The sequence below is a fragment of the Pinus tabuliformis genome, chromosome 8, assembly GCF_031772625.1.
Source record: "Pinus tabuliformis cultivar Carrire ecotype Pingquan chromosome 8, CPIR1, whole genome shotgun sequence".
In the NCBI taxonomy this organism is placed as follows: domain Eukaryota; kingdom Viridiplantae; phylum Streptophyta; class Pinopsida; order Pinales; family Pinaceae; genus Pinus; species Pinus tabuliformis.
In genome coordinates this window covers 1180298993-1180323850 of record NC_142294.1, presented here as the reverse complement: position 1 = coordinate 1180323850, position 24858 = coordinate 1180298993, and the positions used below count along the sequence as shown (strand labels likewise).

Here is a 24858-nt window from a genome sequence, read left to right as displayed (position 1 = left end):
TTGCATGTTGAAAACTTTGCCGATATCCAGATTGTTATTTCAAGGGAGCAAACACTCCCATCTACCAATATTTGTCACTGGAACAGCATGAGGAATCCCTTCTACCAATCCTGATATTTTAGATATGTCATTAGCTTTGATAATTTGAAATATTTGTTAAAATGGAGTCTCTGTGTTGAGATGAGAATGACTATTTTCGGAGGCATATTTTTCAGCATTATTGGTGAACATTTCACTGATAAGAACTTATACTAGTCCAAAAAATAATCAAATTGTTGTTATAATTACAAATGCTAGCCAATGGTTTAAAAAATTGTGGTTTGCTATTGTGAAAAGTATGAGATGGGACATTTTACTGATGTCTTTTATCCCCGGAAGCAACAAATACAAGCATATGTTCAAACCACGAAGCTCAGATTCCTGCTCTCCACCCTAATTATCGCAACATATGTACATATAACATTTCGATTTAGTACATGCTCTCATAAACCAAACTGTAGTTGTTCACAAAATTAGATATGACTGAAGAATCATCTGGAATCGCATGTATTGCAACACAGGCCCAACGCTTAAATTTTGCCAAAGGAATTTGTGTCCAAAAAGAAAACAAATTAATAATGGTACAGATGATCAATCCTACGTGAGCAAGCTGCTGTTGTAATACCGACGTGGTGAAAAGTACAGGACAGTAGTTCACAATACCCCATGTACTATAGATACATTGTGATAGTCTCCGAATAATCTACAATATCCAACTCACTTGGAGATTTCCCTCCAAAACGTATTAAATCTATACAGTTGCTTGCTCTGGTATAGAACATATTAGAAGCTAAGATCTAAATATTACATGCCATTTGAAACCCTTCTCAACAAGCAGCCTGTAATTCCATTTTACACAAACATAAAATGAGATGGATAGAACCGCAATTTTAACTTGATCTTTGTCACATGCTGGATCTGAAACTAATATACTTCTGTTATAACACTCCAATACTCTATAGCATAGAGAAGTGTGGACATCCATCCAAACTATCATATGATTTATATTACAGATGAATCAACCTCAAGTCCCATCCATAAAAAGAGAATTGCTACAGGATAAGCAATCCCTGCTTCTCAATTGTATATCTTCACAGACCTCTCAAATGAATGGCGATTCTGCCAACAGCAATACTACATTAGATTTAAAAATAAAGACATTGAGAAGGTTCAAAAGAAAATTTAAGACATCCAAGTCCTGTACTACCTGGCTGACTTGGTGAATTCTCTTCGATGTATTGTCAGAATGCTCCAACCCAAGGTACTGCTCCCAAGCACCATAAACATCTCGCCTCTTGAATAAGAGAGAAAAACTTAAGTTAAATATTGCAATTGTTTATATGGCTAGTCTCCGTTTCATCTGTTCCACTGAGTTTCCAGATAGAAACATCAGCAAATCTCAGAGAAATATAACACATACCTGAAAACGATTGTATACAACGTCTGTATCTTGAAGGTACTCAGGACGACCCAAGGAAAGGAATGCAAACTTCCACTATTTCAAGAAACACAAGAGGTTAAAAGCAGAGTTACATGATAATAATGGTTCCATTTTCAAAATCAATTTTCTAGCAAGGCCATTTTCCAAAAAGTTCGAGGCAAGAAAAATGGATTAAGATTTGTAGATTAGGCAACCTATTAATCACCTTAGCAAATTCTTCATCAGGGACCTGCAATTTCTTCTTGATTCGTTCTTTAACCTCTGATAAGATCTCACCCTCGTGAATAACAAAAAAGAAAGGCTCTCCAAAGTTCTGGATCTGTTTCAAATTTTATGAAATTTAACTGTTCTTTAGATTTTATTTTAACAAAATAATCAAACAATTTGTTAATAGCCATATCCTCCGGCAGAAAGTAGTCAAAACAATACTCACTATATGGTTTTGTGATGAATCCTTGTTAAAGTGGTAAACATGAATCAACCTGTCACCTGGACTCAGATTCCTCTCTTCTTCTGGGATCTGTCCAGCATCCACAATGGAAATATGAGAACAAGTTCTACCATATAAGCATTACTTTCTATGTAACTGAACTACACAAAATGGTATAATATAGTATAAGCACCTCCTCTGCCCGCAAAGTCCAATACTGGTCATTTATGTTCTCAATCTTTTCATTTATAGAAAAAATCTGCATAGAGGTGGTCCATCACATATCTTATTGTTCATACAAATAATTAAAGTGGCCATTGTAAGAATCAAACATAAATTGGAAAGTCAAAGAGAAGCCCCCAAGTCCAACCTTGTAAATTTTGTGGTAGAAGACCTCAAGTAGTCGAAGCTCTGCATTTGGGTTCGATAGCTCCACCTTCAAGAACAGAAAAAGGGAAGTGTATTACTAAATGCAATAAACAAGAATTCCATCACCCCATGTAATTTTAGTTGAGGAAATATGTAACCCACAACATGAAGAGGAATGGCATGACCGCATAATGCCTGATAATTGTAATCTCTTAAATTGCAACTCTCATATACATGACTAAAGCAACTAAAGTCTCCAACATAAACTATTCAAGGATACAATAATAATAATAATAATAATTAAATTAAATAAAAAAGTTCCATACAATTTGCCCTTTCAACCATGCTAAGTAACCCAAAGTCTTAGCAAAATCTCTTTACATATACCATAAAATGTCTAATATTATAAGAAATAAAAACAGATACTATAAACCTACTCTGGATTCCAATGACGTCTTAAAACCCATTTATCTTTTATGGGCCCTGCAAAGATGCCATAACATAAATATCGTATATGGTTATAGAATTTCATGTAACATTGGATCACCAAATCCTTGAGTACTCATCTAAAGTCTAAACAACATGTTGACATTGACAAGATCGACGAGGTTGACAATTTTAGAATAAAGTTTATTTCAATTCACACCCAATGCACAAAAAAAGAACACAGGTGAAAAGGAAAACTCATGATCTGGTATAAATGCAAGCCTGCAACCAAATATAGGTCAAGAAAACCAGCTTCAATGATGATAAGCTGAAGGAAACAAACCTTTAATATCTACATAAAATGGCATAGACTCTACCACTAACTCATTTAAGTGTATGAAAAGAAGCAAGCCTTCTTCTGGCCATGAAACTTTATTCTTGTATATATACCTCAGAGTGTGGGTTAAAGTTTGACCTTGTTCAGACAACCTGTACTCATGTTTTCCTTTATATGATCTTATAAATCCTGTTGGCAAAACTAACTAAAAGTGTCAATAAAATCATAACTTCTTGTCAATGTGATCTTTACATTAATGCAAAAGCTGATTTGTGGGTTACGTGTTTATTAATTGGAGGAAAGATGAATTCATGTTTTTCCTCCATATGGTCTTAAGGTTATGTCATAATTTGATAGGGATACTCGTGGACTGTACTTGAAAAAAAAATTCATTATTGATCCAATCAGCAAGAGCTGAACAGATGAAAATACCCAAAGAGAAAGGCATGACTCATGTATGGAACACTACAAAGGAAAAAAAAGTAACATAGACCTTGAAACTTCGAACATAAATTACTAACTTTGTGCATGAAAAACACTCAATTCAACCCCAAATCATTTCAGTCAAAAAACATCAAAAAGAGGCAAAACATTGAATTGTAACATAAAAAGGAAGTCACCGAAAAAATACCTTTGTTTTGAGTTCATTTAGGACATCACCAACAGTGCTGTGTTTCGGTAGTCGTATAACATGCACGGATATCTGCTGATCAGAGAAACAAATGAGACAGCTTTTTTCTTTATATCGTACGCTTCAATCATACAACAATTTTAATCAGAATCAAACAATTCTCACCTCATCTTTCATTGCATGGTGAAATGTAACCTTTAAAGATTTCAAGCCTTGCAGCTCTGAAAGTGGTATATCCAGTACTTCATAATACAATATATCCGAAATCTGCCCAAACCCACAATAGGATCATCTTCAACAGCATGATATAGTGAAGAAAGAGACGAGATACTGAAACCAATGAACACCAAAAAAGTTGAATTATACTATCAAGTAGAAGAATGATAGAGAATCCCTACAGTCTGGAGATGTTTAACAATTCATCTTCAGACTGATGAATTCCTATCAAATTTTTCTGACCTGATTGTAATGCACCAGCATATCACTCAAGTGGTCAACACCTCGATGCTTGATTGGTTGAGGTTTTGGCTGCTGCGAATAACAGTTATGTGGCGTGAGCCTAAGTTTTGAAGGATCATCTAAACCAAGCTGATTTGCAACCCTCTTAACAACATCATCATAAGAATCCAGCTTTGACCTGCAAACATCACATATGAACGCAACGTCAATAAAACAAGTTCCAAAAACAAACAAGCCTTCTATCTGTTTCTTGAAAAATGAATAATATACACTGAACCTCTTTGACATATTAAAGTGCATTGCATGTAAATAGAATTGTACTTACAGTTCAAGACAAAAATCGTCTTCTTTTGGCTTATCCAGACGCCGGAAATGAACAATCTACACATCATATGCAATCAGAAACTCAATGTCTGTTGAAATGACTTTCAAAACCAAGGAATGTATTGTGTTCACAAAACATAATAAGATTGAGTGGCACAGCATGATTATCCAAGTCCCACTGGTAAGACACCCCCCCCCCCCCCCACCCACCCACCCGGACTTTTGGATATGCATTCCATGCCACCAGACTTGGGAGCAGCAAACATAATATGCAATCCCATTCTTATTAAAAAAACGCATTTATTTGAAAGAAATATTTGCAGAAATTACTTTCTTTAAAAAGTAACTCGTGACTAATATGAAACCCACATGGTTAACTAGGCAACCCATGAAACTGAATCCGTTCTATACAAGAGCGATTATTTTAGAATAGTCCCTAATGCTCAATTGGTGATCTACTTATACTAAATGTTTCAAGGGAATGTTCCTTTCTAGAAAGATTGGATAGCTCATGCATTGTGCAAAGGTGACCAAGGTCCAACTTGTACAGGCACATGATGACAATTAGTGGGGTTTGTGAAATACCAATATCTTTGAGCCTCTATAATAGGACTACTTGGGAGACAGAGTCGAAAGTTTTCTAAAAGTCTACAAAGCAGCAATAGACTTTTGAAAAGTAATGTTGTGCCTCCTCAATGATGACTCAAGTGTAAATACGTAATCAATGGTCTGATGTGCAGGTCAAAATCCAACCCATCCTCTAGTTCTAAGGTGTCTCCAATCAAGCTCCCTAGAAAGCTTCATATGGAGGACTATAATATAGAGCCTTGAGAAGATGTGGCTTACTCTAAAAGTCTACAAAGCAGCAATAGACTTTTGAAAAGTAATGATGTGCCTCCTCAATGATCACTCAAGCATAAATAGTAATCAATGGTCTGATGTGCATGTCAAAATACAACCCATCCTCTAGCTCTAAGGTGTCTCCAATCAAGCTCTCTAGAAAGCTTCATATGGAGGACTATAATATAGAGCCTTGAGAAGATGTGGCTAATCGTGATTGTTTTGTAACTGTTAGGATCTGTGTCAGAACCAAATTTGTAGATTGAGTGAATAGTGGGATGTGACAAAGTCTGCGGGAAACTTGTCTGGACAACATGCTTGAACAATTCAGCCAAGTTCCATAGATGGTTGAATAGGGCTCATGTTGCAAACTCAAACAAGATCCTGCAAACTAAACCCCTAGATATGTGTAAGTTATAGTGATCTCAATCTCTTCCCGCCGAAAGTAGAAATGTTAATCAAATATAACACACTTCAACACATTCAAGATCATAACCTTGGTTTTAACCACATTAACTGTCCTCTATCAAAGGTGACAGATCTTGGATAAAGCATTGAATTTCAATTACAACTAACCATGTTGATGTGAATTACGATGTTTATGGTTGCTTACATGGAGTCAAAGTTGGCTCTAAAAGTCACAACAGCAACATTTTTGCCAATGCAACTAAAATATCCAAAAAGATTTGCGCCAAAATTGTGCCCTATCCATAAAAAAAATTATGATGTTTAAACATCAAGCTTGAATGGCAAATCTATGACATTTTCATATTTTTCACAAAAAATCTAAAAATAAAAAAACATTTTAAACATCAAAATAATGTTGCTTTTTGAAGCCAAATGCAGTTGTGAGGAATTCAAAAGTCATACCCCAAAAGTACAATAATATAAGATAATTTTAATAATGTCCAACAAGAGACCACAAATAGGTCAATGAGATGGCTAAATACAATAGTATCAATACACTATGAGAGTGGGAGGGTCACTCCTATAAAAAGACCAAAATGTATCTAATCTAAGATTTAACTCTTATATGTAGGAAAGAAAGTGTCATTGGAAACATGGATTAATACATGGAATGCTAAAAGAACCAAAAGCCAAGGAAGCACAAAACTCTCTATATGGATGCCCCAAAAGAGGATACAATGGAGAAGAAGAATCCTTGGTGCCTCCTATACCTGTCACCTAAAAAGGAGAAGCAAATGCTACTAGAGGGGCCATCCACTGTTGTAAATGTGTCTCTCCTAACATTCAAAGCCAAGGAGAAGAAAAAAATCATGATAAGACAAGATAATTTTATTAATGTCTGACAAATGACCACAGAAGTAGGTCAATGGGACTGAAGAGTACAACCAATATGAGCATAATGTGGGAATGCCAGCACAACACCTAGAAAATGGCAAAAATGATATCAAGAAAGAAACCTACATATATATTGTCTAAAATTGTGACAAAGGTACAATGATTAAAACAAAAAGACAGGTTGTCCAAGACTAGAAGAGGTGGACAACCCAACACAGGAACCTATTAAGAGATGGAGATCAAACAATGGGGCCAATGATGTCAAAGTCTCCTAAGTCTGATGGTTGAAGGCAAGGGGGCCTAACTGGGCACTGGCTAGCTGTTAGATTCTCCTCGGACCATCGAGGAGTCTGGCTACCTACTCCTAACATCTAAGGTGGAAAGAAGGAAACTCCAAATAGATCTTTGGTTGCTCCTCTAGATCTAGGAGGTAGTCGGATGGAAGAAGCACGCTCTACTCTAGATCCATTTGGACTCTCCCTCTCTAATTCTCTAAGAATGTGTGGCATCCTGTATGTTCCATCATCTGCGAACCAATCTCAATAATATGGGTGGTCTCCTATAGGAGGAAGCTAAGGAGAAAGTCGAGGTCTCACAATCCTGCTATCTGGTATTCTGGTGCACTTTGGAACCCTGCTTGTCATTTGTTGCTCCAATCTAATGGATCAACAGTGAAGTATAAGGTAATCAGTTTGGTCATCACAAAGCCAGGCACGGAGTGTATGAGTTGATACATATTGCTGAAAATCTCCCTGGTGAAGAGGGATAAGCATCCTTGATCCTGGTTCTAGAAAAAAGTAAAGGGAAACTCCCAAGTCCCTATAGAGGTAGTGATAGTGTCCTCTCATCTCATAGTATAGGAGACATTGAAAAATGAGGTGCCTCTATGTCTCCGACCCCTGGAGGTGGAACACCCGGCAAATCCTATTAGATCATGGTATATGTTGATCTGTGTCTATCCGAAGTTGATGGGAGACAACCCAAAGTTGTCCAAAAGGGATCTTGAGTGAGTGTATCCAATGTTTGCATGTATATTGGAAGCTATGTTGCATGAGTTTCTGAAACGTGGTAACATTGGGAACTTGGGTACAGAGGTTTCCCCAAAATTTACAGGAAACGGCTAATCGAGAGCGGTAATATTATATAATAATAATAAAAACACACACACACACACACACACACACACACACACACATATATAATTTATGTTGCATGAGTTTCTGGAACGTGGGAACTTTGGGAATTTGGGTACAGGTGTCGAGAACGGCTAGAGGTTTCCCCAAAATTTACAAGAAACGGCTAATCAGGAGCGGTAATATTATATAATATATATATATATAATAATCAAAATATTCAAATATTAAAATTATTTAAATATATAATCTCTCTTATATATAAATATTTAATATATTCTTTGGGTATCTCTCTCCCTGAGTCTCTCCCTTTTATGTATATAAAATATTAAAATGCCAGTTCATTATCACATGACGAGTCTTTGAAACAATCTAGCTTTTAAATACAAAGTTACAGTTTTACATATGTTTTTCTAGTTATTCTTAAGAGAAAAAGTAAAGCAACTCTAATGTTTAAGCATTCACTGCCACATACAATATGCACACACAATCTTCTGCGATATATATACATAAACAGCAAAATAAATACTCATCAGCGTGACATCCCAAATAGCGCCCTTAGATCGAGGTGCCACACATTTCCTTAACCCATCAAGGTACTGCTCCAATTTCTCAATTAAGGATATTGGTGTTAAGGATATCTTTGGCCTTTCTTCCTGCGAAGGTTTCAACATAGGCTCATGTTTTGTGGGCAATTCAACATATTTCTCTATAGGCTTTGTATTCCCCAAGTTCCAACCCCAGGGAACGTCGGAACTCCAAAAAAACAATCTTCAAAGCTCCCGGAACTTTCCCCAACTCCCATTGCAGCTCCCACTGAAAAGGGAACGTTCCCATACAGTTCCAAAGCTCCCGGGAGTGCGGAAACCATTGGAACGAGTTTCCCACCTCCCAGGAGCGGTTCCCGTGTAACATATATTGGAAGCAAACAATCATGCCATCACACAGCTCCAAAACGTGCATCGGTAGAAAGACATCTTGAGCACAAGCTTGGCGAGGGTAATAGAAGATAGTTAGTCTTGATGATCTAGAAGACGTGTTGATCTATGGTGTATCTCTATATATCAAGGGAGGTGCCTATTGTTGTCCTTTGAACACAAAGGATTGTCAACTAGATAGATAAGCCTTATCCTAGGACCTAACAACTCCACACAAGTCTCATTGGTGGGGCACAAGAGGCCTTCCAAGGTCTTGTGGAGCTTAAATGGTGCTACCATCTGCCTATTCATTGGTGCCCATAATTGTTGGGAGCATCAAGAAAAATATATAACAAAAAACCTAGCGCTAAGAGAACATGGAGAAGAAGAAAGCCTTATATATCAAATAGCACCAACAATAGGTACAAACACAATAAGTATGACAAGATATATAGCATTTCTAGTTTTTTTTGCATCTTTGGTGTTATTACTCCTCCCTTGTCTTTACATACTCCAAAACCTTTGCATTTCCAATGTTTTGACCTCAGAAATCTCATAAGCATTTACTATTTGGCTTACTAAAAAATTGGCCCAAAAGATACAAAGAACAAAAAAGGACCTCTTGTGAAACTACAAATCTTGTTAGAGAAGAACCCAGCTAACTTTTTTAAGTTAAAAACATTTGCTAAGGCAATGTTTCTATCAACACAACAAATACACCCAAAATAATGTGTAGAATTATGACCTATGGTCCTATACATATTCAAAATTGCAACATTTAAACATTGCCTATGCAATGAAAGTATAAGGATGCTTTCAATTTTTTCATTAAGAGTCAAAAGTATTGTTCTATACCTCGAATCATCAACAATCTGAATGTAATTGTGACGAGTACAAAAATTATTTCCAAAAAGCACAACAAAAGACCTAAAGCTAGGAGAACATGGAGAAGAAGATAGCCCTATATATCAAATAGCACTAGTGACAAGTACAAACACAATAAGTTAGATAGGACATAGATCATTTATGACTGGCTTTTGCAATTTCTTGAATCATTGGTGTAATGTTACTCCATTATATTTACTTTTCTCCAAAGCCTTCAACATATCTGATTTCTTGACCTCATCAATTTTAGCAGCATTTACTAGTTGGTGTGAGTTGGTATAACTCGGATAAGTGTTCTAGTCTCATATTGTGTCTATGAGGCTAGGGTACACATTTTCTCCAATACCCATAATTGGTTTCGTGAGAAAAGGCCTTGATTAGAATTTACTAAGTCTAACTTAGGGAAACAACTTAATTAATCAGTATTAATTGGGGTAAATTGATTTTCCTCTAGAGACATCCAGAAAAGTAACTTGATAGAGTCAAGATGATCTTAGCCCTCGATTATGATTAGATCATGGCCATTGATTCATCAATGAGAGATTATAAGAGGAAATCGATGGGCATTTGGAGAACACATTGAGACATAGATTTGCAATGAGAGCAAGGGCGCAGGGGCATCAGTGGCAAGGGTTTCAGCTGAGATTGTCGGTGAATTTCTTCATAGAGATTTCCAAAGAATTTTGGTGATCAATTTTTCTACAGTGAGAGGTCGATTTTCCAGTAGTGCAAGTTGCTCTAGCAAGGGGTGCGAATTACCTAGTTTCGCTGTGCAAATTGCTCAGTGAGGAGAAATTACGAAGCAAGTGATTTTTAGAGCAGAGATCGATTTGCACAAGAGAATTGATTTGCCGGGAGAGGAGATTTTCTAGTGGAGGTCGTATTTATTTTCCCAACCAGTGCGAGTAGCCAGGGGGGTTGAGTTTCTCAGTCAGGGCCACACATGTAAGCCAAAATCACCTTCCGAATGAGGGAGGCTAAATTAATTTTGGTGGGTCAAATAGCTTCCAGGAGGTCTGAGTCTTACAGAAGTGAAGAAATAATTTTGTCGGATTTGTGCCAGTGTACTGTGTCAGGCAAGCAGTTGTAATATTTTTGCTGAAGAATTTTAATAATAAAACCCTTGTTAGCACATTGGTTTTCCCTTCAAGGTTTTTCCAGGGACATTTGTCCGAAAATAATGGTGTTCTATATTTGTGTGTGTGCATATATTTCTCAGTTCCTATATCCATTTTTTGATGGAGTTGTGGTTGTGTTTTATTCAGTAATTGTCACAAAGTAATTGCAATTGACAAATAATTTGAAAAGATAGGAGAATAATAACTAGAAATTACAACAGTAATGAAAATTTCACATGGTATCAAAGCAGATCTGAGAGCAGAACCTAGATCTGCGCAGGAACAGGAAGGGAAAGCACATGACGGTTAATACCCAATTCGATTTTACCCAGTTTGAGTTATTCAATCTATATCTCCAATTTATTTGAGTTCACAGATTTCTAGAGACGGCCGCAAAAGGATTGAGAGATCATGACAAGTTGGATGGAGCGTCTAACTTTGGAGTATGGAAGGCCAGGATGTTGTTTCTATTGGACGAGTATGGTGTGAAGGAGTTTGCTACAACAATTATTGTTGTACCAATAAATACATCCTGTTTCATAAATACAGGAGGGGCAATGCCAAAGTAAAGAGGATGATTCTCGACGGAGTGAGAGATCATATCGTTTTGCCCATCACCAAGAAGGGTAAATCAAAGGAGAGGTGGGATGCCATCGTCAAACTGTACTGGGATCCATCAGAAAACTAGAAATTGATCCTCAAGGAGAAGTTGAGGAGCATCAAGCAGAATAAGGGAGAAGACATGACTACCTATCGCACCAGAGTTCGAACTATCAGAGATGAACTAGCTTCCACACATCGTAGAGAAGGGTACAACGAAGGAGATGTGGGATGCCATTGTCAAACTGTACCAGGATCTATTAGAAAATAGCAAATTGATCCTCAAGAAGAAGCTTAGGACCATCAAGCAGAATAAGGGAGAGGATGTTACTACCTATCTCACCAGAGTTCGATCTGTCAGAAATGAACTAGCTACAGTTGGAGAGAAACCCAATGATGATGAGCTAGTGCATATAGCACTCAACGAGTTCTCCAAGGAATGGTGGATGTTCGTTCAGGTGATTTCAAGAAAAGACAAACTTCCAGATTGAGATCGGCTATGGAGTAACTTCACTCGGGAGGAGTTGAAGCTCAACTTAGTCGAGGGCACCAGCAATAGTGGCAAGGTATCGAAGGTTGAGAAGGAGAAGGAGCACGTCGCCTTAGCAGGAAAAAGCAAAGCAAAGAAGGGGTCTAGTAAAGGACCTAGCTCGAAAGGAGAGAAGAGCAAGAAGGACCTATCAAGTGTTATGTCTATCACAAGTTTGGCCACTAAGTCAGTGATTGCCCACTAAGGAAGAAGGGCAAGAAGCAAGTTTCAACTTCAGTAGATGCAAATGAGCTCTCTGGCAGGATGGAGCATGAGTTCGCATTGATCGCTTGCCTAACTAGCTCAACTTCAGAGGGTGTCTTGTACATAGACAGTGGAGCATCATTTCATATGACAGGAGTTAGAGAGTACTTCTCCAATTATGAGGAGGACATCAGGTTCCAGATTCAGATGGGGAACAAGTCCAAGTGCACTCCAATAGCACGAGGAACTATTCTATTTCAGAGGGAGAACAACAAGCAGCTACCCACCCATGATGTGTTGCATGTGCCAAGCCTAGAGATGAATCTAATCTCCGTATCAGTCCTTCAGGACAAAGGGTGTGATGTTCTCTTTAGAGGGGCTAGAGTGTTGTTACAACACAAGGATTGGAGGTCACCTATAGCAGTTGGATGAGGAGCGATTGGTTATACAGGTTGTAGTTAGACACACCCAAGGCACTAGTTAACAGTAGCAGTCTAACAGACCAAGGGGAGCTTTGGCATAGGAGGATTGGCCATATTCATCATGGAGCACTTAGACTACTTGGAGAGATGGTGACAGGTATTCCGGAGGTCAGCACAGAGCACGACGATGTATGTAGAGGATGTGTGTTGGGGAAGTTTGCCAAGGCATCTTTTCTAAGGAGTGACAGTAAATCGCAAGCTACTTTAGACCTTGTACACTCAAACATATGTGGGTCGATGTCAATGAAATCTCTCAGGGGATACAAGTACTTTTGTACTTTTATCAAGGATTTCTCCTGGAAGACCTGGATCTATTTCTTGAAGACTAAGGATGAGGTCTTCAATTACTTTCAGGAGTATAAGGCTCTAGTAGAGAATGCGACAAGCAAAAGGATTCAGACACTTTGGTCAAATAATGAAGGGGAATACACCAGCAAAGAGTTCCAGGAGTTCTGCACCAAAGTAGGAAACAGGAGAGAGTGGACGATTCCTTACAACCCACAGCAGAATGGGGTTGCTGAGAGAAAGAACCGATCGATTTTGAAGGCAGCGAGAGCTATGTTGTATGGCCAAAATCTCAAATGCTATCTATGGGCAGAGGCATGTAGTACAATAGTTTACATTCAGAACAAGGTCCCACATAGAGCACTTGGCAAGATGTCTCCCATGGAGGCTTTTACTAAGAAGAAGCCACGTGTCAATCATTTTAGGATATTTGGTTGCCTAGTGTACTCCCGTATTCCAAGAGAGACACGTTCGAAGTTGGATCAGATTGCAAAGTGAGGTTATTTTGTTGGTTACAACAAAACCTCAACGGCATACAAGATTTTCATCCCAAGGGCCAAGAGGATTATAGTCATGCAAGATGTCATGTTCATGGAGGACAAGGTGTACAAAAGATCGGGACAAATGCTAGCAGCAAAAGATCGAAGTGAGCAGCTAGTAGAAGCACCCAAAGTACAACAACAGAATCAGGGGCAACAGCAAAGCACTAGTACAGTGACCAGTACAAGCACAAGATCAAATGTGAATGCTCCTAAGGCTTCACGAAGTATGCAGCAGCAAATGCAACAAATTAGGGAGATGCATCAATAGGACATGGAGGTGGACATTCTCAACTCCACTGTTGGCAAGAGGAACCGGGAGGTTCAAGCTACACTGAAAGGTGCTCAAGAGTTTGTTATGGCTCCTAGGATGAGCAAGAGAGATCAGAGACAACCAAAGCAGTAAACTGGCAAAATGGCATTGGTCATTCAGCTAGTAGAGAGAGAGCAATCTAGCTATTAAGAGGTCGCACAACAACAGGTGTGGCAAAAAGGGATAGACTATGAGGAGTCATTTGCTCCTATGGCCAAGTACACTTATATACGAGTCTTGATCTCATTAGCAGCATAGATGGTGTGGCAGATCCATCAGATGGATGTCAAGACGATGTTCCTCATTGGAGAATTGGAGGAGGTGTACATTGAACAACTGGAGGGCTTTGTAGCACACAGCAAAGAGACCCACGTATGCAAGTTTAAGAGGGCTTTGTACGAGCTCAAGCAAGCTCCCAGGGCGTGGTATGAGTGCATCAACAGAGACTTGCAAGGCATGGGCTTTGTGAAGGGTGAGACGGACAACAACCTCTACTACTTGGTAGTTGGAGAGATGTACTCATTCTTGTCCTATACATGGATGACTTGTTCTTGACAGGTTCACTGGGGCTCATCGAGGAGTGCAAGAGGGACCTTGCAACAAAATTTGAGATGAAGGATTAGGGCTCATGCACTAATTTCTAGATATGGAGGTGTGGCAAAAAGATGGCGAGATCTTCCTTGGTCAAGGGAGAGACTGTATCGAGAGCCTGAGGAGATTCAGGATGGAGGATTATCTGGCCATGTCTACACCATTAATCAACAATTGGAGAAAAATAGATGCATCCAAGGAGAAGGATGTGGACCCCACCCTGTACATGCAGTTGATCGGTTCTCTCATGTATCTAGTCAACACCAAGCCAGGCATATCCTATGTAGTAAACTCTCTAAGTCAATTCATGGTGGAGCCGAAGCAAGCGCATAAGATAGCAACTAAACATCTGTTGAGGTATTTGTGTGTCACAATTGAGTATGGGATCAGTTATCCTCGAGGTGATGGTGTTAGATTGGTCGGCTATACTAATGCAAACTGGGCAAGGAACACAATAGATTGGAAAAGCACTTCAAGGTGTTGCTTCAACATGGGATCTAGAGTTGTTCTTGGTATAGCAGGAAGCAGAAGTCTGTGGCACTAAGATCAATCGAGGCAAAGTACATAGCAACAAGCATGGCTACATGCGAGGCCATTTAGCTTCGAAAGTTGTTGGTAGCCTTTTTTGGTCAAAGCGTAGAAACTATAGTGATACACTGTGACAATCAGAGTTTCATCAAGTTGTCAAAGAATCTGGTATTTCATGACAGGTGCAAGCACATAGACATCAGGTAACACTTCATCAAGGATTGTGTGCAATGCAAGATAGTCCAACTACATTATGTACCTACAGATGAGCGGTAGAAAATATTCTAACAAAATCTTTGGGGAAGGCAAGGTTCATCTTCTTCAAAGACAAGTTAGGTGTTATGCAGAACACCTTCCTTGCTACGAGGGAGTGTTAGTTGGTGTATAGCTCAAACAGGTGTTCTAGTCTCAATGTTTATGAGGCTAGGGAACACATTTTCTCCAATACACAAAATTAGTTTCGTGAGAAAGGGCCTTGATTAGATTTAATTAAGCAGTTAAATAAGTTTCCCTGACTTAGGGAAACAGCTTAATAATCAATATAACTTGGAGTAAATCGATTTTCCTTTAGAGAAAACTGGAAAAGTCACTTGATAGAGTCAAAATGATCTTAGCCATCGATTGTGATTAGATCATGGTCATTGATTCGTCAACAAGAGATTATAAGAGGAAATTGATGGGCATTTGGAGAACACATTGAGACACAGATTTGCAATGAGAGCAAGGGCGCAGAGGCAGCATAGGGACATCAGTAGCAAGGGTTTTAGAGGAGATTGTTGGTGAGATTCTTCACAAAGATTTTCGAGAAAATTTGGAGATTGATTTTTCTGCAGTGAGAGGTTGATTTTCCAATAGTGTGAGTTTCTCCAGCAAGGAGTGCGAATTACACAGTTTGGCAGCGCAAATTGCTCAATGAGGAGAAATTCTTAAGCTAGCGAATTTGCAGAGGAGAGATTGATTTGCACAGGACAATTGATTTGCCGGGAGAGAGATTTTCTAGTGGAGGTCGTATTTATTTTCCCAACCAGTGGGAGTACCCAAGAGGGTCGAGTTCCTCAGCCAAGGTCGCACATGCGAGTCAAAATCACCTTCAGAGGGAGGCCGAATTGATTTTGGTGGGTCAAATAGCTTCCAGGAGGTCTAAGGAGTCTTGCAGAAGTGAAGAAATAATTTTGACAAAGCTTTGCCAGTATCAAGAAAGTAGTTGTAATATTATTTTTGCTAAAGAATTTTAATAATAGAACCCTCATCTTCCAACTAGTTTTCCCTTTAGGGTTCTTCGTGGGACATTTGTTCAAAAATACTGGTGTTCTATATTTATGTGTGTGCATATATTTCTCAGTTCCTATATTCATTTTTTTGTGAAGATACAGTTGTGTTTTATTCAGTGTTTGCCGCAAAGTAATTGCAATTGACAAATACACTAAAAATGTAGGAGAATAATAACCAGAAATTGCGTTAGTGATCATAATTTCACAGTTGGCTTACTAAAGCCCAAAAGACTCAAAGAACAAAAAACGAATTACTGAAAAACTACAAATCACGCTAGAGAAGAACCCAGATAATTGTTTTAGAGTTACAACATTTGGATAAAGCAACGTTTCTATCAATGCAAAAAAAATGCTCAAAACAATTTTTGAGTTGAATTTGATCCCAAAAGTATTTGGGCTAGGATTGCAAAAGTCATCCCCCAATAGTACATACAAAACCTAAAGCTAACAAAACGTGGAGAAGAAGAAATCCATATTTATCAAATAGCACCAGCTATATGTACAAACACAAGAAGCAAGCTATAGATATATTACATTCTGGTTGTTTTTGGAAATTTCTTGAATCTTTGGTGTACCTTCAATCTCCCTTACCTTTATATTGCAAGCCTTCCATTTTTTACCACAAGAACCCAAGAGGTATTTGTTACACGGAACTGCTCCCGAGAGGTGGGAAACTCGTTCCAATGGTTACCGCGCCCCCTGGAGCTTTGGAACTATATGGGAACGTTACCTTTTCAGCAGGAGCTTCAACGGGAGATTGGGAAAGTTTTGGGAGCTTTGAAGGCAATTTTTTTTGGAGTTCCAGCGTTCCCTAGGGTTGGGGAATACAAAGCCTGTAGAGAAATATGCTGAGTTGCCCACAAAAAATGAGCCTATGTTCGCAGGAAGAAAGGCCAAAGACATCTTTAACACCAATATCCTTAATTGAGAAACTGGAGCAATTAAGACATCTTTAACACCAATATCTTGATGGGTTAAGGAAGCGTGTGGCACCTCGACATAAGGGCGATATCTGGGATGTCAAGCTGATGAGTATTTATTTTGTTGTTTATGTATATATATATTGCAGAAGATTGTGTGTGCATATTTAATGTGGCAGTCAATGCTTAAACATTAGAGTTGTTTTTTTCTTGTAAGAATAACTAGGGAAACATGTCAGAGAACTAATAATGAACTTGACATTTTAGATATATAAAAGGGAGACACTCAGGGAAAGAGACACCCAGAGAATATATTTATATAAAAGAGAGATTATATATTTATTATTTATATATTTAAATTGATTTTAATATTTGAGTATTTTGAATCAATATTAATTTTGATTACTATATAAATTATATAATTAAAAAAATAATTTTAATTCTTTAATTTCTTATTTTTTATTATATAATATTACAGCTCCCAATTAGCCGTTTCCTGTAAATTTTGGGGAAACCTCTAGCCATTCTGGAAACCCGTACCCAAGTTCCCAACGTTCACACGTTCCAGAAACTCATGCAACATAGGGTATTTACTATTTGACTTACAAAAAGAATAGCCCAAAAGATACAAAGAACAAAAAAGGACTTACAGCAAAACTACTAATCCTGTTAGAAAAGAACCTAGCTGACTTTTTTAGATTAAAAGAATTTTGCAAACCTATATTCAGGCTGTTGCAGAGGGAAACAACTACCAACAAAAATACTATAATTTCATCCATGGAATAAACAGAATTTTTTCTCTGCGTTGCAATCCTTCTCATGCATTTTACTTGAAATGTTACATATATTTTAATATCGAAGTAAAAGGGTATTTTACCTGTCTGTTACGCACATACTCCAAAAACAACCGCACATGTGGATATCGATACCGTTCCTCCTCATCTGTCGAGAGAACCCTCTGAAAGCAAATAATATCGCCATCTTCAATCTGCAACATTAATAAGAGGGTTGTTATATTTGAGTTCACAAAAATCTAAATGGCACAAGCAATTATAGTGCTGCAGATTGATGGCAAAATGAAGGTATACATGTACATGCAACTGCTAAAAAAGCTACAGAATTATGGTAAAATAAAAAGCATAGATCTCAAGATATATAGCAAATATATAAAAATATAAAAATACAACTAGCAAAGATCTAAACATAAACATCCAGCAATAAAAATAAATCAAAAGAAGCCATGATACGGCATAGAAAAAATTCACCTGGCTATTTCGGAAAGGAACTCTCTTGTCAATACGCTCACACATAACACAAGGTTCAAACTTAATTTCCTGTCAGTTATAACAATAAAAGCATGGATGAGACTTAGATGGCAATATTGATTACCAAGGTAAAGAATAATCATCAATTTTTCCCAAAAGAGAACAGAACTGCAACATTCCAGTCCTGGAACCTAATCATATAGAAGAAAATAATTACAAGGGCACTACTGGCATTAAAACAAAAGAGAATTTTTTATACAGCCATCTTGATCACTGTTCCAAAACTCATCTTCGACTGACCTCATAAAGCTCAATTTCGGTGTCTGGTGGAAACCCAGCCATTTCATTAAGTTTCAGTAAAATGTCTGCTGGTTTACCTCCAGCCTTCTCAAAACTCCTTCCAACATATCTGAGGCCAATATAGATGAAGTTAAAGGTCAAGTAGGTGTAAAATTAAAAAATTCATGTAAATGAAAAAATAAATAACTAATAGTAATAATAGGAAAAAATTACTACCGCAGTGATTCTTTCTCCGGATCATATAGTTTGAAGAAAAGGAGTATATCGTCCTTCTTCTTTTCAGGTGGTGGAAGAAAGCAAAGATCCTACAGAAAAAAATCCAGAGTGTTATCAATAGAAGCAATTCAGTTCACAGAATGCAGCACTTGAAATTTTTTATAAATAATCAAAGAAAATAGCATGTCGGTTATCAGCAAACCAAAGTTGTTAATCTTATGAATTCTGTCAGTTTAAAAAGTTACAAAATACTGTTAAAAGTTTCAACTTTTCCTAAAGACATATTATCCAATGCTATGGCAATAGCATTATCACATGTAATAAGGTAATTTAAAACCAAAAAATATATACATATATATCTTAAAAATAAGGATCATTATGAAATTATGCAAAGCTACATATGAACTCAGTTATAAGAACTTTACTGAAATAAAGATCACTTATGAAATTATGCAAAGCTACATAAGAACTCAGTTAAAAGAACTTAACTGAGACTATCTTACTAATGGAAGCAAAGATTATAGGAATAGATTGTTACACCATGCCATGGATATAAGATTATCACATATAATAGGGTAACGAAAAAAAAGTCTTAAAAAAAATAAGGATCATTTATGAAAATATGCAAAGCTACATAAAAACTTGGGAATAGAATGTTACCGGGCCATGCTTTACTTCCATAAACAATTTTAACTCTGGACTTTGCACCTTACTTGAAACCTCCCTCAAGTGACCAACCTGTAAGTTTAAATAATAAGAAAGCAATCTTATAAACTCTTAAAACAAGACACTCTCTCAAGTTTATATTTATTTCTCACATGAAACAAAAAAGAGTGTTACAATGCTTGGGCATTACAATGTTTACAAAAATACTTTAGAAAAAATTAGGTCTCATGATCCAAGACTATGAGTAGAGGTAATATTACTGATTGGGACTCCTCTAATGGTGTTAGAGGTCTATTGGGCCGATACGTATGGTTTTGTCGCTTAGCCCACAACCAAAAACGTAGATACTGTACTGGAATTCCAAATTCCTTTGCCGCCTCTTCCTGCAAAATCATAGTTTTGATCATATTAGTAAAATCTAGGAAATCTTGAAGACATTGACAGCATACATAATGAAAAGCACAGGTAAGAAGCAGAACCAACAAACTATGAAAGAAAACAAATTAAGATGCCCAGGTTCTATCATTTTATCGAGAAAATATTTTATGATACTATGATAACAGGGTTCTAACTGATATTACTGTGGATGACTTCCCGACATTTCTCGCACAGATAACACAACTGGAAAACACAGTTTGAGGTAATTTGGATGGCATCTTGGAAAGTTGTATCCCAAGAACTTCAATAATAAAATATCCACTGTAGGAAAGGTATCACTTAACTTGTATTCATTTAACGAAGGCAGATTGGCCCAATCTATTTGTTGATGTCCCAGCACGTGACAAGCAGATCTGCAATTATAGAAACCAGAACCTACAGCTAAATCTGAAAAATCACTGAAGCCCTATGAAAACTCCAGATTTTAATAAACTAAAACTTCTGTTCAGAAATTTCGTAGTGTGGACACAGCATCTGGTGAGGTAGATAAAAACAGCAATTAAAGGTGTCTGGATCTACATAAAACAGAGTTCGGAATAAATCTGAACAGCAAGCTGAATGTCTCTATTGGACACAAAAAAAGATAGAATCTTCTATTAGCTTATCACAAGTAAAAGCACTAACTCGAAAGCCAAACTGTTTAACCAAGAGCATGAAGAGCCCTCTCTCTCTCTTTCATAGAACAAGAGACTTGAGGTTACAAAGAACCCGGACATATCTAGTGAACTGCCCACCTTTGAAGAGGCCAAACCCTAACCTTAATGTGCCATGGAAGATGCCCTCATGCATGAGTTCACCTACCTAGAACAGTGCACCCACTCAAGAAGAGAAGATGCTTGCATGAATGAGAATCTCTCTACACCCCAGAATAGAAAAATATCCACATGCAATGTGACCTACCTGCATTGGGATCTACAACCTCCAAGATTAGAAGATGCATGAGCCTTCCTTGCATTAAGCTCTGTGCCCTCCAATAATAGAGCATGCATTGGCCCACACCACTGGATGACTAGAAAACTAATGCACCCTATTACTGAAACTATTGAACATGCCAAGTTTCAGGAGAACAACTCAAAGAGAAAACTAACAGTCCCTCCTTGCAAAGAAGGTGGTGTCCACCAAACCAAGTTTATCACACAACAGCTCAAACTTCCCCTTAACAGGGCTTCCTCAAAATGTCAATCACTTATTAAACTTAAGGAACATAATAAAGAACCACTGCTCCCTTTTGAACTTTATCTCTCATAAAATGGTACCTAATATTAATGTAATTCGTCCAATCATGAAATACTAGATTCTCAAAGACTTTGATACAATCATACAACTCTAATTGTCAGAATAAACAACAATGAGCTCCAGCATCTGTTGAGCCAACTCTGTTATCAACTTGCAAAATTTTATGGCCACACAACAAGCAGGAGTTGCCACATGACCTCACAACAAGCAAAAGAGGTTGGCACAAACATAATCTCCTGTTAAACTTAGTACAACTACTCCCAACTTCCTATTAAACTAGGAAATCATACATGTGCCCAAGCTAAAACAAAAACTAGAAGTGCTCTTTCTAGAACTTGTGTCTCCTGCTACATCTCCTACTCAGTCAGAATTATCAAACCATGTAACACTAACTCACCATCTCCTACACCTCAGTTCATGATGAACTGCACCCTCTGAGTATCTGGAAACACACTTGACAACTTCATAAAGACACTGTCAAGGTTCAGCCATGAATTAGCTCAATAACTGCAAAACATATATCAGGCCTTGTATTCACAAGATACATCTGGCTACCTATCATTTGCCTATACAAGGATCAACCATATCAAAATCCAAATCTGCAATTAAGTTTTTATTTGAAACCATAACAGTTGCCAAGGGTTTGTAATCAAGCATCTTTAATCTCTTTATTTATATTTATAATCTCCTTTGTGTACTTCCCTTTCCCAAGGAAGACTTCCCCCACACCCTACCAAACCTCTTGATACAATAAGCAATGCATTAGGCCAATGCCCTTTGCAGCAAAGTCACTTGGTAACATCTCCTTCCACCAGACAACAAGCTTTTCAAAATTTCCTGTAAAAATCATAGCACCAACATATAGGATCAAGTCAAGTCAAGACAATCCAATTTAACATACAATTAATAAAGGTTTAAATCTACAAAAAAAATTAGTGAAGCCCAAATTCAATAAGTAGCCATCAATCCTTGAGTACCATGCATGTGGTGCTCGCTCCAGCACATAAAGGGCCTTATTCACCCTGCACACATGGGTATCTCACACATAAACCTTTGTTACTTCCTAAGAACGCAACCCTCATTTGCATTTTCGAAGGGGTATTCTTTTCAACAACGCTGCACCAGGAGATGTGAACAAATAATAGGTTTGAGCCTCATTTTGTTTATCTTGCAAAGGCGAGATAGTAATGAAACCAAAATAAGACTGAGCTCAGGTGCCTCTCGATCAAAGGGAGAGGAAGAATGGAATGAAGAAAATCACGTATATAGAATAGTTTGATTTGCCGCACCCCACCTTTATTTACTGCCCGTGCACCTATAGATCGCTTGCTCGACCCAATCAAAGTGGGGCAAGGATGCGTAAGCACGCTCGACTGTCAAGGACCGGCAACGGGGCTCGGAACCCCCGTACCAATAGTTTCCCCACCGCATCTTTCAAGTATTGGTGACCGCTCCTTTATAATCATACAAGTATAGGTTACATGGGGGTTCAAGTATTTATCATCTACATGTTCCAAGGTATATGTGAAAATTCCAAAGCTGAAATCCTATTGCAGCAAATGAAAATTATTCTTCTAATTGTTAATTAATTTTAACAATTTATTTGCTATGGTGAACACTGAATAAATCACACTGCAACCTTCACAAATAAAATACTGCAGAAATAATGGCACTGGAAATTGAGAAAATACTAGCACACACACAATAAAAATGACACTTATTTTTGGACAAATGTTCCCAGAAAAACCCAACTTGGGAAAACTGGTGTAGCAGCTGAGGGTTTTTATTATCAAGTAGCAGTGAAATCTGAGTACAATAATCTGGATGCCGAATCTAACAATCCTATAGAGAAAAATACTAGCAAAAAACTAGTGAGGAATTTTCCTCGCCCCACAAGGAAATTCGGCATTGAAAACTAGCCTCTGAAACCCTCTACAAATTGTTCTGCATCACCCTATGCGTGGGCTTTGAAGTTTGTGCAAGCTCTAATTCATACGGCTTGGATCTCAATCTAAGTTGCTTCTTCTGTTTGCCACTGACTCTAGAAACACTTTTCCCGACCCCTGCAAAATTCTTCTGCCACTGAAACACTGAAACGACTTTTTGAATCTGTAAATCAAACTGCCTTTAGAGACTACTACACAATCCCTGCGTCAGCCTCACTGTGGCTCTTCTGCCTCTTTGCAAATGCACTCACTGGATCTGGAAATCTTCCTCCAGCCTCACTGTCCCTGCCCCTCACTGTCCTTGCTTCCTCACTGAAGCTCGAACCCTTTGGCAACTGACTGCTATTACTCTGGCAAATCAAATTCTCCAAGTGACTCTGGTGTGTTCTCCAAGTGTCCATCGACTTCTTCTTATAATCCTTTGTTGGAGCACCAAAGGCCAAGATTAAAAATTAATCAAGGCCCGGGATCATATCGGAGTCAATCCATGTGGAGTTTCTAGAGACTTCTCCCCTTGACTTCATTAATTCTGATTAATTACCCAGTTTTCCTAAGTTTAGATTTAGGAAACATTAAAGAAATTGGTTAATAATCTAATTAGGTCATCTCTATGTGGAATTTCCAGAAACGATTTTTAGGTTTTGGAGATCTCATGTATTATAGCCTTTCCACTAAATTTCGTGGCTAGAACACATCTGATGCTACAGAAACTAGCACTCCCTCTTAGCGAGGACTGTGTTCTCTTTAGTGTTGCACATCCTGCCCCAACACTCTGTCTCTGTATCACCTCCTGTCACACTGTTGATGTATGGCCATACTGCCCACCAACCACTGCGCAACTTTGATGTTGCATTTGTGTTGCTACTGACACTGCCATGTTGTTGCCAACTCTGCATCTGCACTGCAACTCCCTCTCATCTGTTTTGTTGCAACTGCAACTTAGAAGCATGCAAGACACTGAATCAACTGTGTTCAGTATGATGCATCTGTCGCATGAGTCTTGACTACTACTAGCCTTTGCACTGTCACTGAAGAATTTGTGTTGTTGTTGACTCTGCACTGTCACTGAAGAATTTGTGTTGTTGTTGACTCTGCACTGTGCCACCTGCTCTGTTGTGAACATTACATTGTGCTCCTCAGCATCTAACTGTTACCAGTCTGCAACTGTCACTCTGGTTCTGACTGCATCAACTGTCACTGATCCATCCTACTACTGAAAATTGTGGGCCCCCGTAGCCAAGTAATGATCCATGAGGTGGACTCCTCAAGGACCCTGCCCAACTCTGTAGCTTTGATCTACTCATACTGTCGTTGCTACTATCTTTGCATTGTTGTTGCAACTATTGCAATGATGCGTCTGACCTCCCCAAATCTTGAAGTACTAGCTTCCATAGGGATGCTCCCTCTGAAACTAGACTCCCTTTGAGTCTCAATCTCCCTACGGGAAATCTATCTGCTCCCTCATGGCAACTTGCACTGTCCTCCTGTACTGGAAACTGGATTGTGTATCACAGAGCTGGGAATCTTCTAGCTGGAACTGCACCTACACACTACAACTGAGCAATTCGCATTGCATGTGTCACACAACTAGTTCTGCAACTAGTCTTGTAACTATCTAATGATAGATCACATCTACTAACACTAAACCTACTACTATGATACTATGGGTGCCTATAGCAAAGGTGATGGTACCGTTGCAACAATCCATAATTGATCTAACTGATCTCCTTGTTGCTATTGTGTTGGACCCTGCCCATCTAGCACACCTGAGTCTCATACTCCTTAACTTTGCAGCTAGCACTAGACAACTCGCACCTCCTCCAACACCTGTCTCCGGTAACTGGAAGTTGATCTGCTATCCAAATCTACAATCTGGCA

At 38.2% G+C, this 24858-nt stretch overlaps 1 protein-coding gene across 2 annotated transcripts in view; it reads right to left on the bottom strand.

The window, feature by feature from the left end:
- Nucleotides 1-791: 791 nt before the first annotated feature.
- LOC149239543 (ubiquitin C-terminal hydrolase 12-like) overlaps nt 792-24858 on the bottom strand; it is a 44204-nt gene continuing 20137 nt past the window's right edge. The window contains exons 16-32 of one of the 2 annotated variants that reach the window (XM_089373459.1): nt 19621-19743; nt 19355-19432; nt 18695-18783; nt 18479-18587; nt 18179-18247; nt 17791-17901; nt 4458-4513; nt 4133-4310; nt 3839-3940; nt 3674-3748; nt 2281-2346; nt 2104-2169; nt 1914-2000; nt 1686-1799; nt 1460-1534; nt 1247-1333; nt 792-1158 (exon numbers count right to left, since the gene is read on the bottom strand). In XM_089373459.1, coding sequence (XP_089229585.1) covers nt 1117-1158; nt 1247-1333; nt 1460-1534; nt 1686-1799; nt 1914-2000; nt 2104-2169; nt 2281-2346; nt 3674-3748; nt 3839-3940; nt 4133-4310; nt 4458-4513; nt 17791-17901; nt 18179-18247; nt 18479-18587; nt 18695-18783; nt 19355-19432; nt 19621-19743 — 1527 coding nt within the window. In that variant the 3' untranslated portion in view covers nt 792-1116. The remainder of the gene's footprint in view (nt 1159-1246; nt 1334-1459; nt 1535-1685; nt 1800-1913; nt 2001-2103; nt 2170-2280; nt 2347-3673; nt 3749-3838; nt 3941-4132; nt 4311-4457; nt 4514-17790; nt 17902-18178; nt 18248-18478; nt 18588-18694; nt 18784-19354; nt 19433-19620; nt 19744-24858) is intronic. The other variant, XM_089373460.1, reaches the window with a different exon arrangement.